This window comes from Tursiops truncatus, chromosome 13 (genome assembly GCF_011762595.2).
Source record: "Tursiops truncatus isolate mTurTru1 chromosome 13, mTurTru1.mat.Y, whole genome shotgun sequence".
In the NCBI taxonomy this organism is placed as follows: domain Eukaryota; kingdom Metazoa; phylum Chordata; class Mammalia; order Artiodactyla; family Delphinidae; genus Tursiops; species Tursiops truncatus.
In genome coordinates, this window is record NC_047046.1 from 87,626,518 (window position 1) to 87,648,674 (window position 22,157).

Genomic DNA, 22,157 nt, shown 5'->3' on the forward strand with positions numbered 1-22,157 from the left:
GAGGCGATACCTCATTATAGTTTTGATTTGCATTTCTCTAATGATTAGTGATATTGAGCAGCTTTTCATGTGCTTCTTGGCCATCTGTATGTCTTCTTTGGAGAAATGTCTATTTAAGTCTTCTGCCCATTTTTTGATTGGGTTGTTTGTTTTGTTAATATTGAGCTGCATGAGCTGTTTATATATTTTGGAGATTAATCCATTGTCTGTTGATTCGTTTGCAAATATTTTCTCCCATTCTGAGAGTTGTCTTTTCGTCTTGTTTGTAGTTTCCTTTCCTTTGCAAAAGGTTTTAAGTTTCATTAGGTCCCATTTGTTTATTTTTGTTTTTATTTCCATTATTCTGGGAGGTGGATCAAAAATGATCTTGCTGTGATTTATGTGAAAGAGTGTTCTTCCTATATTTTCCTCTAAGAGTTTTATAGTGTCTGGTCTTACATTTAGGTCTCTAATCCATTCTGAGTTTATTTTTGTGTATGGTGTTAGGGAGTGTTCTAATTTCATTCTTTTCCATGTAGCTGTCCAGTTTTCCCAGCACCACTTATTGAAGAGACTGTCTTTTCTCCATTGTATATCCTTGCCTCCTTTGTCATAGATCAGTTGACCGTAGGTGCATGGGTTTATCTCTGGGCTTTCTGTCCTGTTCCATTGATCTACATTTCTGTTTTTGTGCCAGTACCATATTGTCTTGATTACTGTAGGTTTGTAGTATAGTCTGAAGCCAGGGAGTCTGATTCCTCCAGCTCTGTTTTTTTCCCTCAAGACTGCTTTGGCTATTTGGGGTCTTTTGTGTCTCCATACAACTTTTAAGGGTTTTTTATTCTAGTTCTGTAAAAAAATGCCACTGGTAATTTGATAGGGATTGCATTGAATCTGTAGATTGCTTTGGGTAGTACAGTCATTTTCACAATATTGATTCTTCCAATCCAAGAACATGGTATATCTGTTTGTGTCATCTTTGATTTCTTTCATCAGTGTCTTGTAGTTTCTGAGTACAGGTCTTTTACCTCCTTAGGTAGGTTTATTCCTAGATATTTTATTATTTTTGTTGCAGTGGTGAATGGGATTGTTTCCTTTATTTCTCTTTGTGACATTTTGTTGCTAGTATATAAGAATGCAAGAGATTTCTGTGCATTAATTTTGTATCCTGCAACTTTACCAGATTCATTGATTAGCTCTAGTAGTTTTCTGGTGGCATCTTTAGGATTCTCTATGTATAGTATCATGTCATCTGCAAACAGTGACAGTTTTACTTTTTCTTTTCCAATTTGTGTTCCTTTTATTTCTTTTTCTTCTCTGATTGCCATGGTTAGGACTTCCAAAACTATATTGAATAATAGTGGTAAGAGTGGACATCCTTGTCTTGTTCCTGATCTTAGAGGGAATGCTTTCAGTTTTTCACCATTGAGAATGATGTTTGCTGTGAGTTTGTTGTATATGGTCTTTATTAGGTTGAGGTAGGTTCCCTCTGTGCCCACTTTCTGGAGAGTTTTTATCATAAATGGGTGTTGAATTTTGTCAAAAGCTTTCTATGCATCTGTTGAGATGATCATATGGTTTTTCTTCTTCAGTTTGTTAATACGGTGTATCACATTGATTGATTTGCGTATATTGAAGAATCTTTGCATCCCTGGGATAAATCCCACTTGATCATGGTGTATGGTCCTTTTAATGTGTTGTTGGATTCTGTTTGCTAGTATTGTGTTGAGGATTTTTGCATCTATATTCATCAGTGATTTTGGTGTATAATTTTCTTTTTTTGTAGCATCTTTGTCTGGTTTTGGTATCAGGGTGATGGTGGCCTCATAGAATGAGTTTGGGAGTGTTCCTTCCTCTGCAATTTTGTGGAAGAGTTTGAGAAGGATGGGTGTTAGCTCTTCTCTAAATGTTTGCTAGATTTCACCTGTCAAGCCATCTGGTCTTGGACTTTTGTTTGTTGGAAGATTTTAAATCACAGTTTCAATTTCATTCCTTATGATTGGTCTGTTCATATTTTCTATTCCTTCCTGGTTCAGTCTCCATTGGAAGGTTATACCTTTCTAAGAATTTGTCCATTTCTTCCAGGTTGTCCATTTTATTGGCACAGAGTTGCTTGTAGTAGTGTCTTATAATGCTTTGTATTTCCGCGGTGTCCGTTGTAACTTCTCCTTTTCCATTTCTAATTTTATTTTATTTTTTAAATTAATTAATTTATTTATTTGTTTTTGGCTGTGTTGGGTCTTCGTTTCTGTGCGAGGGCTTTCTCTATTTGCGGCAAGTGGGGGCCACTCTTCATCGCGGTGCACGGGCCTCTCACTATCACGGCCTCTCTTGTTGTGGAGCACAGGCTCCAGACGCGCAGGCTCAGCAGTTGTGGCTCACGGGCATAGTTGCTCCACGGCATGTGGGATCTTCCCAGACCAGGGCTGAAACCAGTGTCCTGTGCATTGGCAGGCAGACTCTCAACCACTGCACCACCGGGGAAGCCCCTCTAATTTTATTGATTTGAGTGCTCTCTTTTTCTTGATGAGTCTGGCTAAAGGTTTATCAATTTTGTTTATCTTCTCAAAGAACCAACTTTTAGTTTTTTTGATCTTTGCTATTGTTTTCTTTATTTCTATTTCATTTATTTCTGCTCTGATATTTATGATTTCTTTCCTTCTACTAACTTTGGGTTTTGTTTGTTCTTCTTTCTCTAGCTCCTTTAGGTGTAAGTTTAGATTGTTTATTTGAGATTTTTCTTGTTTCTTGAGATAGGCTTGTATTGGTATAAACTTCCCTCTTAGAACTGCTTTTGCTGCATCCCATAGGCTTTGGATCATTGTATTTTCATTGTCATTTGTCTCTAGGTATTTTTTGATTTCCTCTTTGATTTCTTCAGTGATCTTTTCGTTATTTAGTAACGTGTTGCTTAGCCTCCATGTGTTTGTGTTTTTTACGGTTTTTTCCCCTGTAATTTGTTTCTAATCTCATAGTGTTGTGGTAGGAAAACATGCTTGATACGATTTCACTTTTCTTAAATTTACCGAGGCTTGATTTGTGACCCAAGATGTGATCAGTCCTAGAGAGAGTTCTGTGTGCACTTGAGAAAAAAGTGTAATCTGCTGTTTTTGGATGGAATGTCCTTTAAATATCAATTAAATCTATCTGGTCTACTGTGTCATTTAAAGCTTGTGTTTCCTTATTCATTTTCTGGCTGGATGATCTGTCCATTGGTGTTACTGAGCTGTTAATGTCCCCCACTATTGTGTTACTGTCGATTTCCTCTTTTATAGCTGTTAGCAGTTGCCGTATGTATTGAGGTGCTCCTGTATTGGGTACATATATATTTGTTATATCTTCTTCTTGGATTGATCCCTTGATCATTATGTAGTGTCCTTCCTTGTCTCTTGTAACATTCTTTATTTTAAAGTCTGTTTGATCTGATATGAGTATTGCTACTCCAGCTTTCTTTTGATTTCCATTTGCATGGAATATCTTTTTCCATCCCCTCACTTTCAGTCTGTATGTGTCCCCAGGTCTGAAGTGGGTCTCTTGCAGACAGCATATAGATGGGTTGTGTTTTTGTATCCATTCAGCGAGCCTGTGTCTTTTGGTTGGAGCATTTAATCCATTCACGTTTAAGGTAATTATCGATATGTATGTTCCTATTACCATTTTCTTAATTGTTTTGGGTTTGTTTTTGTAGGTCCTTTTCTTCTCTTGTGTTTCTCAGTTAGAGAAGTTCCTTTAACATTTGTTGTAGAGCTGGTTTGGTGGTGCTGAATTCTCTTAGCTTTTGCTTGTCTGTAAAGCTTTTGATTTCTCCATCGAATCTGAATGAGATCCTTGCCGGGTAGAGTAATCTTGATTGCAGGTTCTTCCCTTTCATCACTTTAAATATATTGTGCCACTCCCTTCTGGCTTGTAGAGCTTCTGCTAGAAATCAGTTGTTAACCTTATGGGAGTTCCTTGTATGTTATTTGTCATTTTTCCCTTGTTGCTTTCAATAATTTTTCTTTGTCTTTAATTTTTGTCAGTTTGATTATTATGTGTCTTGGCGTGTTTCTCCTTGGGTTTATCCTGCCTGGGACTCTCTGTGCCTCCTAGACTTGGGTGGCTACTTCCTTTCCCATGTTAGGGAAGTTTTTGACTATAATCTCTTCAAATATTTTCTCGGGTCCTTTCTCTCTCTCTTCTCCTTCTGGGACCCCTATAATGTGAATGTTGTTGCATTTAATGTTGTCCCAGAGGTCTCTTAGGCTGTCTTCATTTCTTTTCATTCTTGTTTCTTTATTCTGTTCTGTGGAAGTGAACTCTACCATTCTGTCTTCCAGGTTACTTATCCGTTCTTCTGCCTCAGTTATTCTGCTATTGATTCCTTCTAGTGTAGTTTTCATTTCAGTTATTGTATTGTTTATCTCTGTTTGTTTGTTCTTTAATTATTCTAGGTGTTTGTTCTTTAATTCTTCTAGGTTTTTGTTAAACATTTCTTGCATCTTGTCTATCTTTGCCTCCATTCTTTTTCCGAGGTCCTGGATCATCTTCACTATCATTATTCTGAATTCTTTTTCTGGAAGGTTGCCTATCTCCACTTCATTTAGTTGTTTTACTGGAGTTTTATCTTGTTCCTTCATTTATCTTGTTCCTTCATTTAGTTGTTTTTTTGGAGTTTTATCTTGTTCCTTCATCTGGTACAACGTCCTCTGCCTTTTCATTTTGTCTATCTTTCTGTGAATGTGGTTTTCCTTCCACAGGCTGCAGAATTGTAGTTCTTCTTCAGAGACGAAGTTTTGCTCTAGTGTTTTAACATCATTAAAAAAGCATGAAAGCAAACATAATTTTAATAGGTGGAGATTCTCTTCAGTTAGTAGATGTTGGTTTTTTGTCATGATGAATTTTTAAAATTTCTCACAATAAAAAGAGAGCGGAAGTAAGTGTAGCACACTGTCAGAGACATCAGAGAGGGCAGGCCAGTCCTTCTTGAGGTCCAGGTAAGGGCTGTGGCTCAGAAGGCCTACCATTGTTAGCAGGGTCATGTACCCAGGATTTGATTCCAGGGGTGCTGTCCTCCATGGCCTTTGACCTTCAGCACTTAGCATGTAATAGTTTATAGGAAAATACTTACAGCATACCACATTTACATACCTGGTCACAGATTTTACATTTTCTATATCTAGTTGTATCTAGGTGTTGTATCCTATTTTTTTTCATCATGTTGATATTTATTCTTTTTAATAAAGAATCAAGATTGAGTTCACTCATAAAGATATTTGAAGATTCTCTTTTTCTTTTTAAATTTATTTCATCTTTTGTTTCCTGTATGTTAGAATGTTGTTACTGATCCCCAGTACTCTTGATTTTTGGCCTCTCTTCTCAAAGAGCCAGAAGCAACCCAGGCTGGAGGCTTGAGGTATCCTAGATAATTCACTGTGCACAGTGTTTCTCTCCTGACCTTCATTCTCAGGATGACCTTGGCAAGTGGTAGCTCCTGCTTGTGAACTTCGGCAACACAGACACAAATGTAGGCATCATAACACATTTGCCGCATAGATAACCCTTTCTTATTCTTCCAGAGATAGAATTCAGTGGCCAGAGTATTGTATCTTCTGAGAGAGTATTTAGGTTGTTTAAAACAATCGTTCCACAAGTTTAAATAAAGTGCCTTTAATTTTAAATTTTGTTCAGTCATTTTTGAAATGCAAGCTTTTTCATGGATTTCAAATCTTTCAACACATGCTTAACTCTATTTCAAAGCCTATTAATGTGAGCAATTGCTAGACTCTCTATATAAGCAGCCTTCCGTATACTGAGATATGTTTGAAGAACTTTGGATTTCCAGGAGTAATACAAGGGCTCTTATCTTCTTTACACTGGATTACAAGTTGAGAGGGAAGACCAGGATTTTTAAAAATTTTATTCTTTAAAAGTTATGTGTCACTACTATATTTAAAATAGATAACTAATAAGCACCTACTGTATAGCACAGAGAACTCTACTCAGTACTCTGTAATGACTTATATGGGAAAAGAATCTAAAAAAGAATGGGTATATGTAGACGTATAACTGTTTCACTTTGCTGTACAACTGAAACTAACACATCGTAAATCAACTCTACCCCAATACAGATTAAAAAAAAAAGTTATGTGTCGACTGAATTCAAGTTGCCTCCTGGTGAAGTGAGCTCAGGCCTTCCTCCCTGGCTGTAGAAACCAAACGCATGGGAGCAAGGACTCAAGTTGACACAGACAGATAAACAGACACAAGGACTGAGGGCACCAGAGAGGGAAAAACACGACTTCCCAGGGTGCCATGCTTCTTCCCCTTGTTGGTTCAGAGAACCAGGAAACTTGCCATGTTTCAGTAATAGGTGGATATGGGAGCATTCGGATCTTAAGTTGCCGAGAGCCTGGAAGGAAGGATGAGTCCTCTAGAGTCTGCTGGACGTCTGTGCTCAGATGGGGGTCCAGGCTGAGCCCCAGAGCAGGACTGCAGGTTCTGTGCGCAGTCAGGGGTCCGGGGCTGCTACTGATGGTAGAAAATACAGCAAATGAGAGTAAACTTTTGGAAAATTTATAAGAATTTGATGAAGGAATTTAATGTTAAGAAGATTGGAACATATGTTTTGTCAAATTTTTTTTGTTATTTGTTTCTCTTAATAATTTATTGATGTGATATTTTGCAAAACTAGGCCTTGTGACCAATTAGAAATTTAAAAGTAAAACCTGTACCACACATAGTTTGCAAGGCTTCTGCTTTAGAGAAAACTTAGTATCTGGGATCGGCCAGCAGGGGAACCCGTCCCACTCGGGCGTCACTCAAGGGGCTGGACCCAGAGAGCTCTGGTGCAGGGCCACAGAAGCAGCATGGAGTCTGAGAGGCAGGACCAGTGGGGGCGCTGGAGCGCGCAGCAGCCTGCAGCTCGCTGCTTCTCAAGCTTCGGTCTCACGGGGCAGTTGTTGTGGGCTGGGAAGTGGGCGACGAAACTCGGTTCCTCACTTCTGGGGTCTTGCTCCTTGATGCTCCTGATGCGCCATTTGCAGCCCAGCTCAGTGCAGGTGTCACCAGTCGCTCTCTGTGTCCTCCGTTGGTGGAGTGGAGGTCCATGGTCACATGGGGCCGCTCTGCTTTGAAGAGCGCAGTAAGTGCAAGCCTCAGAGCTTCCCAGGGCACACAATTACAAAGGGGGAAAAAAGAGATGCTTATTCTAAAAAAGAGCAAACACGTAACGTCTGCAGCTGTCACTGCTGAGCTGTACGTACCCTGGCATCTTCTGTCTTCCTGGGCGTTCCGTGGAGGAGGCTTTTGTTGGTGTGCTGAAGATGTGTGGTGCACAGCTGTCATTGTTATGTAGACCCGAGATCACCTCGGTCACATTTACTCCACAGGTCCTGCCTTGGGACTCACTAAATTCCACACATTACATTAATGTGACATCAAAGAGTTTTTGTATAATTATTAGGGTTAATTCTGCAGTGGTTGTTGATTTCAGTGAGTATTATGGATATATCATCTTTCTCACCTTAATTGTGTTTCTCACCTTCAAATTGTGTGAAAATTAGAAATATAAATTATGCACAGCAGCAGTTCTAGAGGCGGACTTCCATGGTTTTTAATTTGACATTCCAGAGATGAATGCCTCTGATCTGAGCCTTTGTAATGTATAGATCGTTCTAGGGGTATTTTACTGTTCTTTGCAAAATTATCATTTCTTCTTAACATGTACAATTAGAAAACCAAACTTTCAGGAGACAGGAATAAAAGAGACATAACATATAAATTCAAAATCAAATATTGTCTTTATAATACTCCTCTTACTGTTTTCATTGTCTGTGTCCTGAAATGTGAGCAGAGGCTCTTGTGCCTGGTTGTCCTGCATCTTTACAGTGAAAGGATGCTCTCAGACTCTTGTTCAGAGAAACTGCCCCCCCCCCCCCACCGGTACCATCTTGTTTGGGATCGCATGAATTGATCAGTTAGAATGTAAGCTCTCTTAATGTAGCTTCAGTGTTAGAGTTACCATTTTAATAGGCATTAATGAGTGAACAGTGTCACGCTCTCTATTGCCAGTGAAAAGAATATTAGTACATTTTCTAATGTTTTGTGTAGGTAAATTAGTATCACTTAAGAAATCATTTGAGTTTTTCAAAGTTTATTTTTAAAGTTGAGATTAGATTTTCTAGAACTACTGAAATTAAATATGCTGTTGGATAAATCTGTATAAAATCAAATGGTGTCATAATATTTTCCATCAAAACGATTAATTAGCAAGTGTTACTTCTGTGCATATCCTTCAAGTTTATCTGTAAGGACCACTTTTGTGTTTTGCAGGTACTATAATAGGTGTTGTCATTTATACTGGAAAAGAGACTCGAAGTGTAATGAACACATCCAATCCAAAAAGTAAGGTAGGCTAGCTTGAGGACCGACTGCTTGACTGAACTCACCTCCTCCTTTCAGTGAGAGAGCACGTGTAGTTCTGAGTAGCTTGTTTGTGAAACAGAGTTTCAAAATGTTGGTGATTCAGGATATGAATTCTCTGTGTTTGTGTAACAGCATGCTCGTGTAGAAGAATTTTCAAAACTATTTTTTCTTGGTTAATCAGAGTTTTATATGTCTCTTAAATTTTCATTGTTGTATATATAATTTGCCCATAATTTAACAGTTAATTGTGGGTCTTTTAATTTCTCCTCAATCTATTTATTTTATAATTTGCACTCTATTTTTATGTTGATGATTCTTTTTTAAAATAAAGGAATCTGTATTAATGTTTTTATGGTATGTAATTTGACAGTGTTTTATTGTTAAACCAGTTTTATTTGTTATTTCCATTTCAGAAGAAGCATATTGAAAACCAGATTTTAGTTTTTAGACTGCTTGATTATATTCCTAAATTAATTATATTCCTGTTACAGTCCTAAAATTGTTATTTATGCAGTCACGGTGTGTGTAAGTTAAATCATAACAAAAGGTTAGTTTGAATTCTCAGTAGTTATGATTTGAGCAACACATTTTGTATCCAGTCATAATATGTGGTAATATCTACTGAATGAGAAGCTCTTTCTAACTGTGCATTTTACTCACTTTTCTTTGAAATATAATTGGTGTGTATCTAAGTAGAACAAAAAAATCCTCTCATGGAGTCACACCTTGCTTTGTGAGTAATTCATAGGACAGGTTGTCTTCTGCAGGAAATTTTATAACAAAGCAATAGAAATGAAATAATTCTTTGAAAGATATCTTTTAGGGCAAGATGTGTTTCATTTTTTCAGCTAAATACCATTTTAAAAAATAGTTAACCCTTCAGAAACTAGGGACGCATCACTGACGCTGTGAATGCCTGGACCTGCGTGCAGTGCAGCCGACTGTGCTTCCCGTGTGGAGCGCATCCCCAGCTGCCTCCCAGGGCTGCGTCTGGTGACACTTTATATTCCTGTATTTGTTAGGGCTCCAGATGTCTGTGGGTGACATGTTTACAGAAGTCAAAGAAAAATGTTGTGCTACTATTATTTTAGTATAAATTCTGATTTTGATAATGGGGGAAAAATTCTCTGTCGATTTATATATATATATATAAAACTTGGCTTTAATTTGAGTAAATCAAATATACCCAAGTCAGTAATTCTACAGTAGAGTTAAATTATTTAAAAATAAATTACTAAACTAATGGCAAGAGTTAGAATCGCATACATAGTTATGTGTGTTTTCTGGCAAGTATGGTGTTTTTCTTTAGTAAGCAAAACTTGGACGTCTAGTAACACATATATGATTTCTGGGGGGTTTTCCTTAATCATTTTACTTTTACACTTATGATGGTATTTGAGGGTAAATTTAATTTTAACTATTAAGTTTAAAATCTGAAAACTTTGTAATCCAACTTCTTTTCTTGTTCTCCCTTTCCCTTCTGTGCCGCTCACTTGCTGTCACTTTCTCACCGTCTGTCTACACACAGCCACTTCTTTCCTCTGGGCACCTTCGGTTTTGGCTCACGTGCTTGTTCCCTTGGGTGTTGATCCAGAGTTACTTAGGTGACCTTTCCCAGGTTTCTGACCGCAGTGAAGAACTCTGGCGCTGGAGGTTGACCAGCCTGGGTTAGAGTCTGGGTGTTGCACTGACCAGCTCTTTGACTGTGGGCAAGCGGCTTAATTCTGTGCCTTATTACTCGGTAAATGCTACCTATCACCGTTACCTTTCTACAAAGTGAAATGTGAAATGTGAATGAGTGCCGTGGTTTTTCAACCCCACCCTCGTTGTCAGTCAAGACACACTCCCTGAGTAGTGCCCAGGCCCTGAGCGGCTTCAGAGCTGCCCGCCTTTCAGGCCCTCCCCTCCGCCCGCCCCTCCGCCCTCCCCTCCGCCCGCCCCTCCGCCCTCCCCCCCGCCCTCCCCTCCGCCCTCCCCCCCGCCCTCCCCCCGCCCTCCCCCCCGCCCTCCCCCCCGCCCTCCCCTCCCCCCCGCCCTCCCCCCCGCCCTCCCCTCCACCCTCCCCTCCCCCCCGCCCTCCCCTCCCCCTCCCCCACCCTCCCCCCTGCCCTCCCCTCCGCCCTCCCCCCGCCCTCCCCCCCGCCCTCCCCTCCACCCTCCCCTCCCCCCCCGCCCTCCCCTCCCCCTCCCCCGACCCTCCCCCCTGCCCTCCCCTCCGCCCTCCTGCACCCCCTCTTCCTCCTCGTCCTCTCAGCCTCCCTTCCTCCTTCCCGGTTTAGACAGCCTTCCCAGTTTCCTTGCGTTAGCAAAATCTCTCTTACAACAGGAAGAACTCCTTTGGCGTCTTGCAGGATTGGGCTCGGATCTTCGCTCTGCCGCTTGACAGCCTCACGTGGGGAGCAGACGTGCTCTTTCTGGGGCCGAACCTTTCTGGGGCTTGATCAGCGTTTGCTGCTCCCCTTCTGGTTGAAAGCCCTAGGGAAGCTCTCACACAGGCAGGCACTGATCTGAGCACTTTATGTCCATTGTGCCGTGAGTCTGCATGGCAGCCCCCGGAGGAGCCGGAGCCGGCTGCTTTCAGAGCAGGGCGACTGCAGCTCAGGGGGCAGCCTCGTCTGCGTGGGGCTGCCGCTCCCTCAGGGCACTGCGGGTGGCAGAGCTCCAGCCTGAAAACCTTCTTGTAAATCAAGGGATCATCTTAGGAGAGAGAGAAAATCTCTCAATGCGCATATGTCATTAAATCTTCCTAAGTGTTAAATGCCGGATTTATAAGAGCAAAATTCAGGAAAAGGTTGCAAGCATGCTACAGTGGACAAAAAGCAGCAGATGTAATTTATCTAGGGCAAGTATTGATATGTGGTGAAAGAAAAGAATGCGTGATGTTTGAATCCTAAACAGAGGGAAGACAGGAATTATGTTCGCTGTTTGTAAGACGTTATTATCTGCAGACGACATCTCAGTGTTCTTCTGTAGCTTACTAAACCAGCAAACTTCTGGATTTCACAGAAGGCTAGTGGAAACAAAAAGCAAACATTTAAAATGCTTTGAATCATTTGCCTGAGTTTCATTGGATTTCTTTGGGGAAGCCACACTGTTCCTAACCCTCCATTCTGAGCGCTGCCCTATGCGTGGAATGCCTGTGGGGATAGAGTGTCAGGTGAAACAGCCCTGGAAGCACAGTGGCGCACACACCAGAGGTTCCTTCTCTCCTCGTGTACATGTCTGAGATGTGGGCAGGCGCTCTGCTCGGCACCATTCCGCGGGGGCCCCTCCTGGAAGCACGCCTTGGTGACCGTGGGGATAAGAAGAAACTGGCGTGGCAGGTTACACACGCCTCCGCGCTCAGCCGGTCAGCGGTGTGGGCGTGTTTCCTTGGCCAGAGCACTTGAATGGCTTCACCGAAGTTGGAGGAATTAGGGACGTACAGTCCTACCCCAGCCGTGGAGGAGGGAGAATTGGGGATGTTTAATGACAAGCACTGCTGACCACCCGCAGTGCGCTTATGGGTGAGAGTTTCCAGCTTTTCACAGAGAGTTAAAAAACAAGGAGCAACCTCGTAGAGCCCTAAAAGTGCCAGCAGCGAGGGTGAAGCAGGGAAGGGTAGCCAGGGAGGAAGGCTGAGAGGACAGCACTTGCAGAGTGGCCGGCAGTTGGCAGCGGGCCATGTGGCGGAGGCCCCGGAGGTGAAGGGCTGAAGGGTCCGCGGACTAAGCACATAGAAGTCGTGGTGAAGTGAAAAGCTCGGGTGGAGGGCAGATGCAGGGGCAGGTAGAAGCCTCCGAAGGAGGGCTCTCGGCCATGGCTGAGCAGGGGAGGCCGGACACGCTTTGAGGCAGGGCCCAGAGCACCAGAGAAGCCGTGGTGGTAAGAACTGACTGATGCTGCCCTGGGGAAAGGATTTTATTGATTTTGTTTCTGGTGAGAAAACCAATATCAAAAAACTACTGATGCTTCCAGTAAAAGAAGAGAGGGTCTTAGTTTATAACGAGGAAAAATATTCTTTGGAAGAATAAGTTTCATAGGCATCTAATAATAACTTAAATATATAAATACAAAATTACTTAAAAGGGAAATTATATACTGTTATATGGAAAACAGCTACCATAGAAAATATGATGTGGCCTCTTTGATTTTGCAGAAAATATTTACGCTCACAGACGTAGAAAACTTACAGTTACCAAGGGGAACGAGGGGAGGGGAGGGATAAAGTAGGAGTTTGGGATTGACATACATACACTACTGTGTATAAAATAGAGAACCAACAAGGACCTACTGTATCGCACAGGGGGCTATACTCAATATTTTGTAATAACCTATAAGGGAAAAGAACCTGAAAAACAATAGATATATGTGTATAACTGAATCACTGTGCTGTACACCTAAAACTAACACGAACTTGTAAATCAACTATACTTCAAAAAAATAAAGTAAGAAAAATAAGAATAAAGAAAGAAAAGATTTACAGTCATCTGTTAATCAGCCAGTATCTTCCCCCCTCCCCCGCCCTTACTCCATATTTCACTATGGGGTATACAGCAGCATCATGCAGATCTGTAAATTGCTGTAAGTTCCTAGGATGGAAAACGCTACAGTTAAAGCAGTGCTAATTTAAGGGAAAAAAAGTTAGTGATAATAACAATAATTGATGTAGTGAAATTAATGCAGAACATGGTAAGAATTTGAGACAGTTCCTAAAAGCATTGAGAAAGATTATAGCCTAACAATTTAGGCTCATAAACTATTGGGCAGTGTTAGGGCCCCAGCTGAATCTTAAATTTCTCATGGAGCCAGTAATGAGTATGTGGCTTTCTCAGGCTGCTGTTCAGGAGCCCCCAGGCAGAAGTGAAGAAATGGCTGGTCTAAAGTTCCAGGTTGTGGGGTGGGAGGGTCAGAGGAACTGCCCACAGATGCCCCCGGGAGACACAGGGGCCCTGCAGGTTATGCCACTGGACTTCATAGCGTTCTTAGTACTCACGCCCGCTCGCAGGGCCCCCTTCCCCTGTCCTGCGCACAAGTTCGCATCTTTGGTGGCGGCTGTTCCGAAGAGCCGTCTCCCTCTGACATTACCACGGCCGCCTCTGCTGCCCTAGGAACGTGAGTGTCACTTCCCTGTTGAGGCTGGGGCTACTTGTGGACCAGCCTGGGCACGTTGTAAAATGTCGTCCTTGGGTTGAGCAGATGGCTGTTAGCTAAGTTGACCAGTTCGTATTGGTTGTTTCATAAAATGTATCTTAAAAATTACCTACTCAGCTAGTGTCCGAAGCCCGTTTTGGGCCACTCTCCTGTTTGTCATCGTTTTGTCCATCTTGCTCTTCTCTAGCTGCTCTTTTAAAGACAACTGCAGACAGAAAAGGAAGGAGAAAAGTATGATCACTCATATACCCTGAACCAGGTTTAACACAAATTCCCTACTAGTTTCATCTTTTTCTGTGGTTACAGATGTCATGCCACTTTATCCCAAGTGTGCATTCTTAAAAAATAGAAAGTCTGGGACTTTCTGTAGCTGTGCCTCAGCCCCGTCTTACTCTGTGGCTCCTGACCTGCACAGCCCAGTTGAGTGGCCCTGGGTTGGCGACATCAGCTTCACATCTGGGGCACTGATTCGACCCCCTAGAGTCCCTCCCCTCAGACTTCCTGAATCCGAACCTCTGGGGGTTCTGACACACACTAGAGACTGAAAGCTACTGTCCCCTCGGTGGACACCGCAGTCGGAGATACACAGAGAATCCTGCAAAATTGATCACACTGTAACTGAATTCTATGACTGTGACAGATGTCCCACTTGAATTCATCCTTTTAGAATGGCCTTGAAGTTCGTTCTGGAAATCCAACTTGCTAATTTTATGTAATCAGCATATACAGTTTTACCCGTATTACAGGAGCTTATTAGAATACTTTTTAAAATGTAGCATGTTTTATCCAGACATGGAGATTAGGAATAAATCCTAAAATGTTGTTAGGTGGAGGAAAGTTCTAAAGTGTTGAGAAATTCCTAAAGCTCCTTCTCAGGGTTAGAATGTGCCCCTCATAGTGTTAACTGAGGCAGGTGTAAAGCAGGGATTGGGGTCTACTCAAAGTTTGAAAATTGTATTTTAAAACTTTGAACAGATCAAAAGTTTTTATTACTTAGCCATTACTTTTACAATAATATTTGGTGAAAGTTTAACTTACAAGGACTACAACTTGAGTAATGGGTTGTTTTATAAAACCTAGCTTCGGATATATTTAATAAGATGATACTTGATTACATTTAAGAGGGAACAAATTCTTACAGGAGGTTAAGAAAAATCAATTGTGACAGGTTGCCATTTTCATGCCATTCATAATAATAAGTTGCTCAGAGCAAAAACAGCAAGGATGAAATGATAATACAAAGTGCTTCCAGCAGTTACTGTAATCCCTTGGGCACATTGATTTGTGTTTCTAATAAAAAAGAAGCTTTCAAATGTCTCATTGACAGACAGACAGGTGATACGTGCCATTATGTGAATTAGAGCCGCTTCTTGTTATCTGAATGGTTGTAAAGGCATTTTCAGATAATAGAGCAAAATAGAATCAGCTATGGTGTACTTGGCAAGTTGAAATATCAAGGCTGTTTGGAGAATAGCTCTTTTATTTTAAAAAGGGCAGTTTATTAATATTTTAAAAGTCGTGTTGATTTATATTAAAATTTTACAGTAGAAAGATGTATTATTCTCTCTTCTTGTGGTTGCATACCATCATCGCAGCCCTTAATATTTTTAATAGTTGCCTTCTTGAGTAACAAAATATTCTTGAGTTTAAATACTTGTTTAAAGATGGGATCATGTGGTTCACAAAAGAGCTATATGTTGTGGAATATGGTATTACAGTCAATCTACATAGATAGATAGACTTCGGAATGCTTTTTTGATAACTGTTATTAATATTAACAAATCATAGTGTTTCAAAGCCTCACCGGGAAGAGATTAACTAGAGAAACAAGCCCCAGTAAAGTCACTCAGTGGCACGTAGACAAGGCCCAGTGTGGCTCTCGGGGTTGTGACAGCACACACACTGCCTCACTGCACTTGTTCAGCTGTACACTTTGATATTACAGCTGCTCACAATTAAAAGTCGTGTTTCTTCATCAGCAGTGTGAATATAAATAAACTTATAATTTCAGGAAAGCAATAAAGAGGCAAGATGCTGAATGGAGAAGCAGTGCTAATGATAACCTCTGGGACGTGATGCTCTATCAGAGTACATGGCAAATATCTCAACCGGAAAACTTGGATTCAGCCCCTCATTCCTTTTAAATATGAATTTGATTATAAAGCAGGTGTTCTAAATAGGAAACACAGCATATTTGTTATTTAAAGTAAATACTTTGTATCACTAAAAAGACTTAGTTTTACATAAATTTCTGAATGAGAAGGGCTTACTCATCACCTGTATATAAAATAAGAACTAATTGATTGTATTTCATCATTTCTGAGCAGTACAGCTAAATTCCCTATAATCAAATTCTTAACAGAGAAGTATAACTTATTCGAGAAGCAATTAAGTATTTTGCTTTTGTTTTTTGAAATCTTTGATTCCTTATCCTGAGGCCATAATAACTGTTAGAAATTAGTGGAACTTGTGATGACTTATTTATCATGACATTTCCATCTTAAGTTATATATGCTCACAAAACTAAGTATTTATCACTCCCAGGAAGCATTTTTGATGAAAGCCTTTCTGAGTGGGTGAGAATATGGTCTGAAATGTCTAGTGAGGTTGAAAATGAGAAGCTTTCAGAACTTCTGTATGAACTAGAGTGGATGGATGATTATGCTGTCAGCGAAGACACAAGAGGAGGATCATGAGATTTTCCTGTTGTTTTCAGATTCTCTCAGTAACTATCACCTTCCCAGGCAGGCTGCAAGCCACCAGGCCCTGGTGGGTACGCGTGGTGTCGATGTCCTAGGTTATTATGCAGAACGGGTCCCTTCATGGTCACCGTGAAGAGAAATAGGTTGTGTGCATGGCCGGGGTTCAGAAGCAGACTTGGGGAAAATGCCAAGCCTGAGGTCAGCTGGAAGGGAAGGTCGCTCGGTTTTCTTGCTGTGCCCTGGGAAGGCCTGGGACGGGCAGGACTCTTCGGCCCCCACTGTGGTTCCTCCTTGAGAGGTCAGGGGAAAACCAACGTCACTGCACCTGGCGGGCTGTGCGGGGTGCTTGTCCTTGGGGCTGCCGCTGGTGAGGACATCAGTGGGGGCGTGGGAGGCTGAGGTCAAGGCCAGCCCTTCCCCGCCCGCCTGCTGGCTCCTTGGGCCGGGAGCCCCCATTCCGCGGCCGCCGCCTGCGGCCACAGCGACACTGGTCTGGTGCCCTCTCCGAAGGCAGGCCCGGGACCGGCACCCTTTTGTGGTCGTGGCATCAGTTGGTGTCTCAGCCTCTGGCACGGTGATGACACATGTGTTGAGTGATCATGTTACTTTTCTTAGGAGTAGTCCATGGTTTTTCCCCTCCACAGTTACCTTTTTCTAAGCAGTAATTTAAAAAGAAGTATATTCCTCAGAAACAAATCTTAACACATCTGGTTTCAACTTAGTTGTCTTTTCATACGTCTGAAAATATATTCTGGATACTAATTGTTTTTTTAATATGAGTTGTCAACAGTTAGAGTAGCAACTGGACCAAACTTTCTTTTTTAAAACCTCATTAACTAAAACATGTATATAATACATTTAACATGAAATTAAATAGCTTTCTTTTCCCCTATGGAATTAGCATTGTCAGCTAATAATTACCTTTTGCAAAACTTTAAAATATATCATGTGAGTTTGAGTTTTCCCACTATAATAAGCTCTTAACTGCATGAGATTTCTTTTTGAGGGACAGTTATCCATATCAAACATTTCTGAAAGTCTTGTGTTTTGTTTTTTTTTAAGTTTTTATTGGAGTATAGTTGATTTACAATGTTGTGTTAGTTTCAGTTGTACAGTGAAGTGAACCAGTTATACATATACATATATCCACTCTTTTAGATTCTTTTCCCATATAGGCCATTACAGAGTATTGAGTAGAGTTCCTTGTGCAATAGGAACAAGTAGGTCCTTATTAGTTATCTATTTTATATAGAGTAGTGTGTATGTGTGTCAGTCCCAGTCTCCCAATTTATCCCTCCCCCGACTTTCCTCCCTGGTAACCGTAAGTTTGTTTTCTACATCTGTGACTCTTTCTGTTTTGTAAATAAGTTCATTTGTACGCTTTTTTTAGATTCCACATATAAGCGATATCATAGGATATTTGTCTTTCTCTGACTTACTTCATTCACTCAGTATGGGTTCTTTTTAAACTGCTTAATACCATCAGAATCAAATATTTTTTCGAGGCCTTGAAGTAAGACGGAAATTTTTTGAGCTCTCTTATTTGAACAAAGTTAGAACACAAAACTTCTATGGGATAAATTACCACAATGTAATAAATGTTAATTTATCTATGGGATAAATTAATTACAATGTAAACTGGTGTGCCGGTGTATTTTCAAGAGACAATAGGAAAATGAGCCCAAAACATATTAGTGAAGGTTAATTAGTCCCCCCCACCAGTGAGCAGAGCCTTCTAATTAGAAGGCTTCAGTAAAATATATTAGTTCAAATATTTGCTGTTTAATATTTTTAAATTGTGGGGTGGTGGTGCCATCTCTGGACGAGCTCCGGATGGGGCAGATGGGGCAGCGTCCCTCCCAGTGTGCCCTCCAGGTGTGCCCCTCCTGCGGTGTCTCTGTACCTGCGAGGCTTGCGGCACTGCCGTGTGGAGAGCATTACAAGCAGGGGAGGTACGGAAGGAGTCGGTCTGATGGGGATGCTCAGAATCTGTTAGGTACTTCACTTCTTCTGAACAGCTCCATCCTGTTAGTGCTAGATACTGTGTGAGCTGTCTTAAATCAGGTTAGTTAATGAGGGTGGGTTAGTTCAGTAGACTGGAGTGAGTGAGCTGTTTTGCTTGGTTGATTAGAACTTGTGCTAAAATGAGGCCTCGGAAGACCAATGTCCGCCCTGCTGAAGGCTCTTAGTAGTAAAGGTCTGTGGAGTTACTTCTCATTTCTGGAGGAGGAAGGAGTGCTGGGAATATTTGTTTTGACAATGAAAGGCCAGATAGGTGACTGTGATGAGATGCTGATGGTGCGGCACAGGAAATGGGCACCACCTGGGGCACCTGGGCCGCTTCTGCTGCCCTTGAAACTCCTAGATTTCTGAGCAAGCAAACGAAACCCGGTTACAGACAGACTGTAACTCAACAGTCCTTTTGATTCTTCTTTTTTGAAGCAGATTTAGCTTACAAAATTTTATGCTTTCAAAACAGATAAAGGAGAGGAATTATTTACATGAAAAGTTTATGAATTTATTAAACGGTTGCACCCTGACACTCTAAGGATTTAAAATTATGTTTTTGGTCGGGGGGTGGTGCGGAGAAGGAAGGATTTATTACTTGCAGCAAGTAAGGAGAAGGCCGGGGATCTTCCCCAAAGCAGCGTCTTGGAGTGAAAATTCGCGAAGTCCTGTAACACACACAGTCTTTGTGTGTTTTATACAGACACACAAACATGTTTGTCCCCGGAAATTTGAAAATGCAATTAGTGCCAGCTTGCCAGTCACGTTTTTGTAGTGGTCTCTTCGGCAGGAGATGAGGTAAATTTAAAACGGCGCCGTTTATCTGGAGCCGCCGGCTCGCCGCCCTGGCTCCGGCCGACCCCGCTGCGCGGGGCGCGCCGGCCGCCGGGCTTCGGGGCCGCTGTGCGCCGACAGCGCGTGCGCACCCTCCCTGGCGGCCAGCCTCCGGCTCCACGGGATCCGAGTGCGGGCAGGCAGCCTTGTCTGGGATGCCGCCTCCGTCAGGACCCTCCCTCAGCCTGGGTGACTGGTTTCCCGCAGGCGGAGGAGGGCGCCCCCGTCCCGCGTGCCCCCGTCACGATCCGTGCTTCTCCCGTTACAGCACGCACGGGGCACCGTCCCTCAGATCCCTCTCCTCCCTCGTCCGTGCAGCCTGCGCCCCGGGGCCTCTCCCTCTGTGCTCTGCGCACCCAGCGCCGCGTTTATGCGACAGACGGGCCAAGGCTAGTCCCCTGCCTGGGCTGTTGCTCTGGTGGCAAACACCGGACCTCCCGGCTCTGCTGCTCAGGCAGCGCGTGAGCCTGACTTGGTGTGGGCCGCTGGCTGGATCTGCTGTTGCTTGGAGATTAGGAATAAACACTGCCTTTAAAGAGATTGTAATCGAAAGAGGGAATCTCTCATAGAGACATTTGTCTTCTGCCTCTTTCCTTACACTTTGTACATGGTAAACCCTTAATAAATAATGACTGGCTTTAGGTGGGACTTGCTGTGCTGGCATTAGGGATAGTTTTTTTTAAATGCCCCAAATTAAGTGACTTCAGAGTGAACAAACAGATTTAGGAAGCTAGGCCTAGAAGTCAGACTTATGTCTTCTAGCTAGAAGTCATAGCTAGCTTTCTGTTCACTTTGCTGTTAATACTGATGTGAAAGAGAAAGCTTTTTCTTCATTGCAGTAATGTTGACAGGTGATGCTGTGTTACGTGCAGCCGTGTGACTGCAGTATGGACAACCCCCCCCCCCCGCCCCCCAGGGGCACAGAGTGAAGGCGTAAAAATAAGACAGAAAAAAGGACAGATTTAACATCACTATGTACAGTTCATTAACCTGTGGAGATGAGCAGCTTGTGTACCATACGATTCAGAGAAGGATTTGTTTTGTTTTGGATGAATATTTAGTCATTTGAACAACAGTTTTCTTAAGTTAAAGTCAATAATTTGTTTTTTATTACAATTACAAAAATTGTTTCATAGCCTTAAGATACAGACATGGTCTGACACACACAATATAGAGAACAGAATTTTCACAATAGATCAATTTAATGTTTCTAATTCTAAACAATATAAAGAAAAATGACTCCTTCCATGGTTTACTTTCCATCTAAGATGATGCCTTTGCCCCCTACTTGAGGTGAATGCGATGCCATTGCGGCAGCCTCGTTTCAGAGGGTAAGTGCGTGCCCTTCGCCCTGTGAGCAGTCAGCTCAGGTCACTGCGGAATGTGCTGTAGATTCAAGAAGGAAATCAGATTGAAGTGTTCTTACAGTCTCGAATTAGTAGTCAGTCCTTACTCAAGATACGCGCTTAAATCTTGGCTTTCTGGATTAAGAATCATAACAATTTTGAAGGTGATTTATGGTTGCTAATTAAATAAACTAAAAATAAATAGGTTCTGGACATTTTAAAGTATCATGTCATTTGCACAGTTTCATTCAGTACACATTTTAAGTCATTGTAAGGATGTGTAACATGCTAGGTTGTAATTACATGTTCTCTTTTGTCTTAACGCTTCGTTAGTACATTAAAGACGAAGCAGGACGCTCAAGATCCACGTCTCCTCTATAAAGTAGGAGTAACGTCAGGAAGGACATTCCGTATGTAAGATTCAAGAGTGACTAAAGGGTGGTTGAATTATTTTCCCTCTGACTATAATTAGTTCCAAAAGTACAACAGTGTTCAGCTTGTTATTTTGTTAATGCTACAGTATTAGTTTTTCAGATTAAAATGTGAGTTGCTTGGCCATCCTTTTGTCACCCGGGAAGGCAGGGTCCTCCCCTTGCTGGTCCAGCCCGCTCCTGTCTACTGTCTGACCTGAGTTTCTCTGTTAGTTCTCGTTGTTGTATGCTGGTCCAGCTAGTTGCTGCTGTTACTAGTTAATGTAAAGTTGTTTCTTTCTGTTTATCCTCTTTTGATGTCAATTTACCATATAAGTTGTGTTTCACACTAACAAATGGAGTGTAAACTCTCTGCGGGCCACTTAGTGGGTGACTTCTCTCCTGAATGCCCTGGAGGGCTGATGAGCTGCTTCTCATGCACTCAGCAAACACGTACCTGTGTGGGTGCTTCGTGCGGTGCAGTAAAGACACAGGTGCGTGAGCATCTTTCCCTCAAGGAGTTGTCGTCTGCTGATGTGGCAGACACAGTAACAGATCATTTAAAAGCTAACTTGACCTTGACAGTCTTTGTGTTGGTAGGGTGTTTGGGGAGCACTGAAAATTGGCCCTCACAACCTGGCTTGTTAGGGAGACCTGGCCCAAAGGGAGCCAGACCTGCGAGGAGGGATACACGGTGGCCCAGGGCAGCGGCCCGGACCAGAGCGGTTCAGCTGTGCTGGCGTGTGCATTTCGGAGGGAGTGGCGGGAGCCGGGGTTGAAGAAACGGTCGAGGGTGGATCTTGGAGGGTCTCCCATGCCTCTGATGCCTGAGCCGCATCCTGGACCAGGGCCACGAGCCCCGGCGGAGGTGCACGCTCCGCTTGCTCTGAGAGCTCTGTGGAGGGCTGATGTAAAAGATGAGGCGGAAAACCCATTGGGCCCGCGAGACGCACTTCAGACGTTGAATGTCGGAGTCGCTGCAGCCTGTGATCAAGGACGCGTCGCCGGGCACATCAGAGATGCTCAGAAATGTAGTTAGCGGCACAAGAGAACTGGGAGTTTTAAAATATTAATGTAAAGGAAAACTATAGTAGTCTGGTGCTCAGCTTTTGAGTTTCTAACTCCAGGCGTACCCCAGAGATACTGTGGGCTTGGTTCCAGACCGCTGCAGTAAAGTCAGGCACGCAAATTTGGGGTTTCCCGGTGCGCGTAAAAGTGATGTTAGACGACACTGCAGTCTAGCGAGTGAGCAGTAGCTTTGTGTCTGAAAACACAGTGTACACGCCTTAATTGCAAATACTTTCTTGCTAAGTGCCAACCATCATCTGAGCCTTCAGCGAGCC

The 22,157-nt window shown here is 42.4% G+C and overlaps 1 protein-coding gene across 15 annotated transcripts in view; it reads left to right on the forward strand.

Moving 5' to 3' along the window:
- The window catches only part of ATP9B (ATPase phospholipid transporting 9B (putative)), a 216,509-nt gene that overhangs the window by 97,040 nt on the left and 97,312 nt on the right, over window positions 1–22,157 (forward strand). For 14 of the 15 annotated variants that reach the window (XR_012325486.1, XR_012325487.1, XR_012325488.1 and 11 more), the window contains one exon: window positions 8,290–8,366. The exons of the other annotated variant lie outside the window; for it this stretch is intronic. Coding sequence is in view for 9 of the 14 variants with exons in the window: in XM_033837856.2 (XP_033693747.1) it covers window positions 8,290–8,366 (77 nt within the window). In the remaining 5 variants the exon portion in view is untranslated. The remainder of the gene's footprint in view (window positions 1–8,289; window positions 8,367–22,157) is intronic. 15 annotated transcript variants of the gene reach the window in all.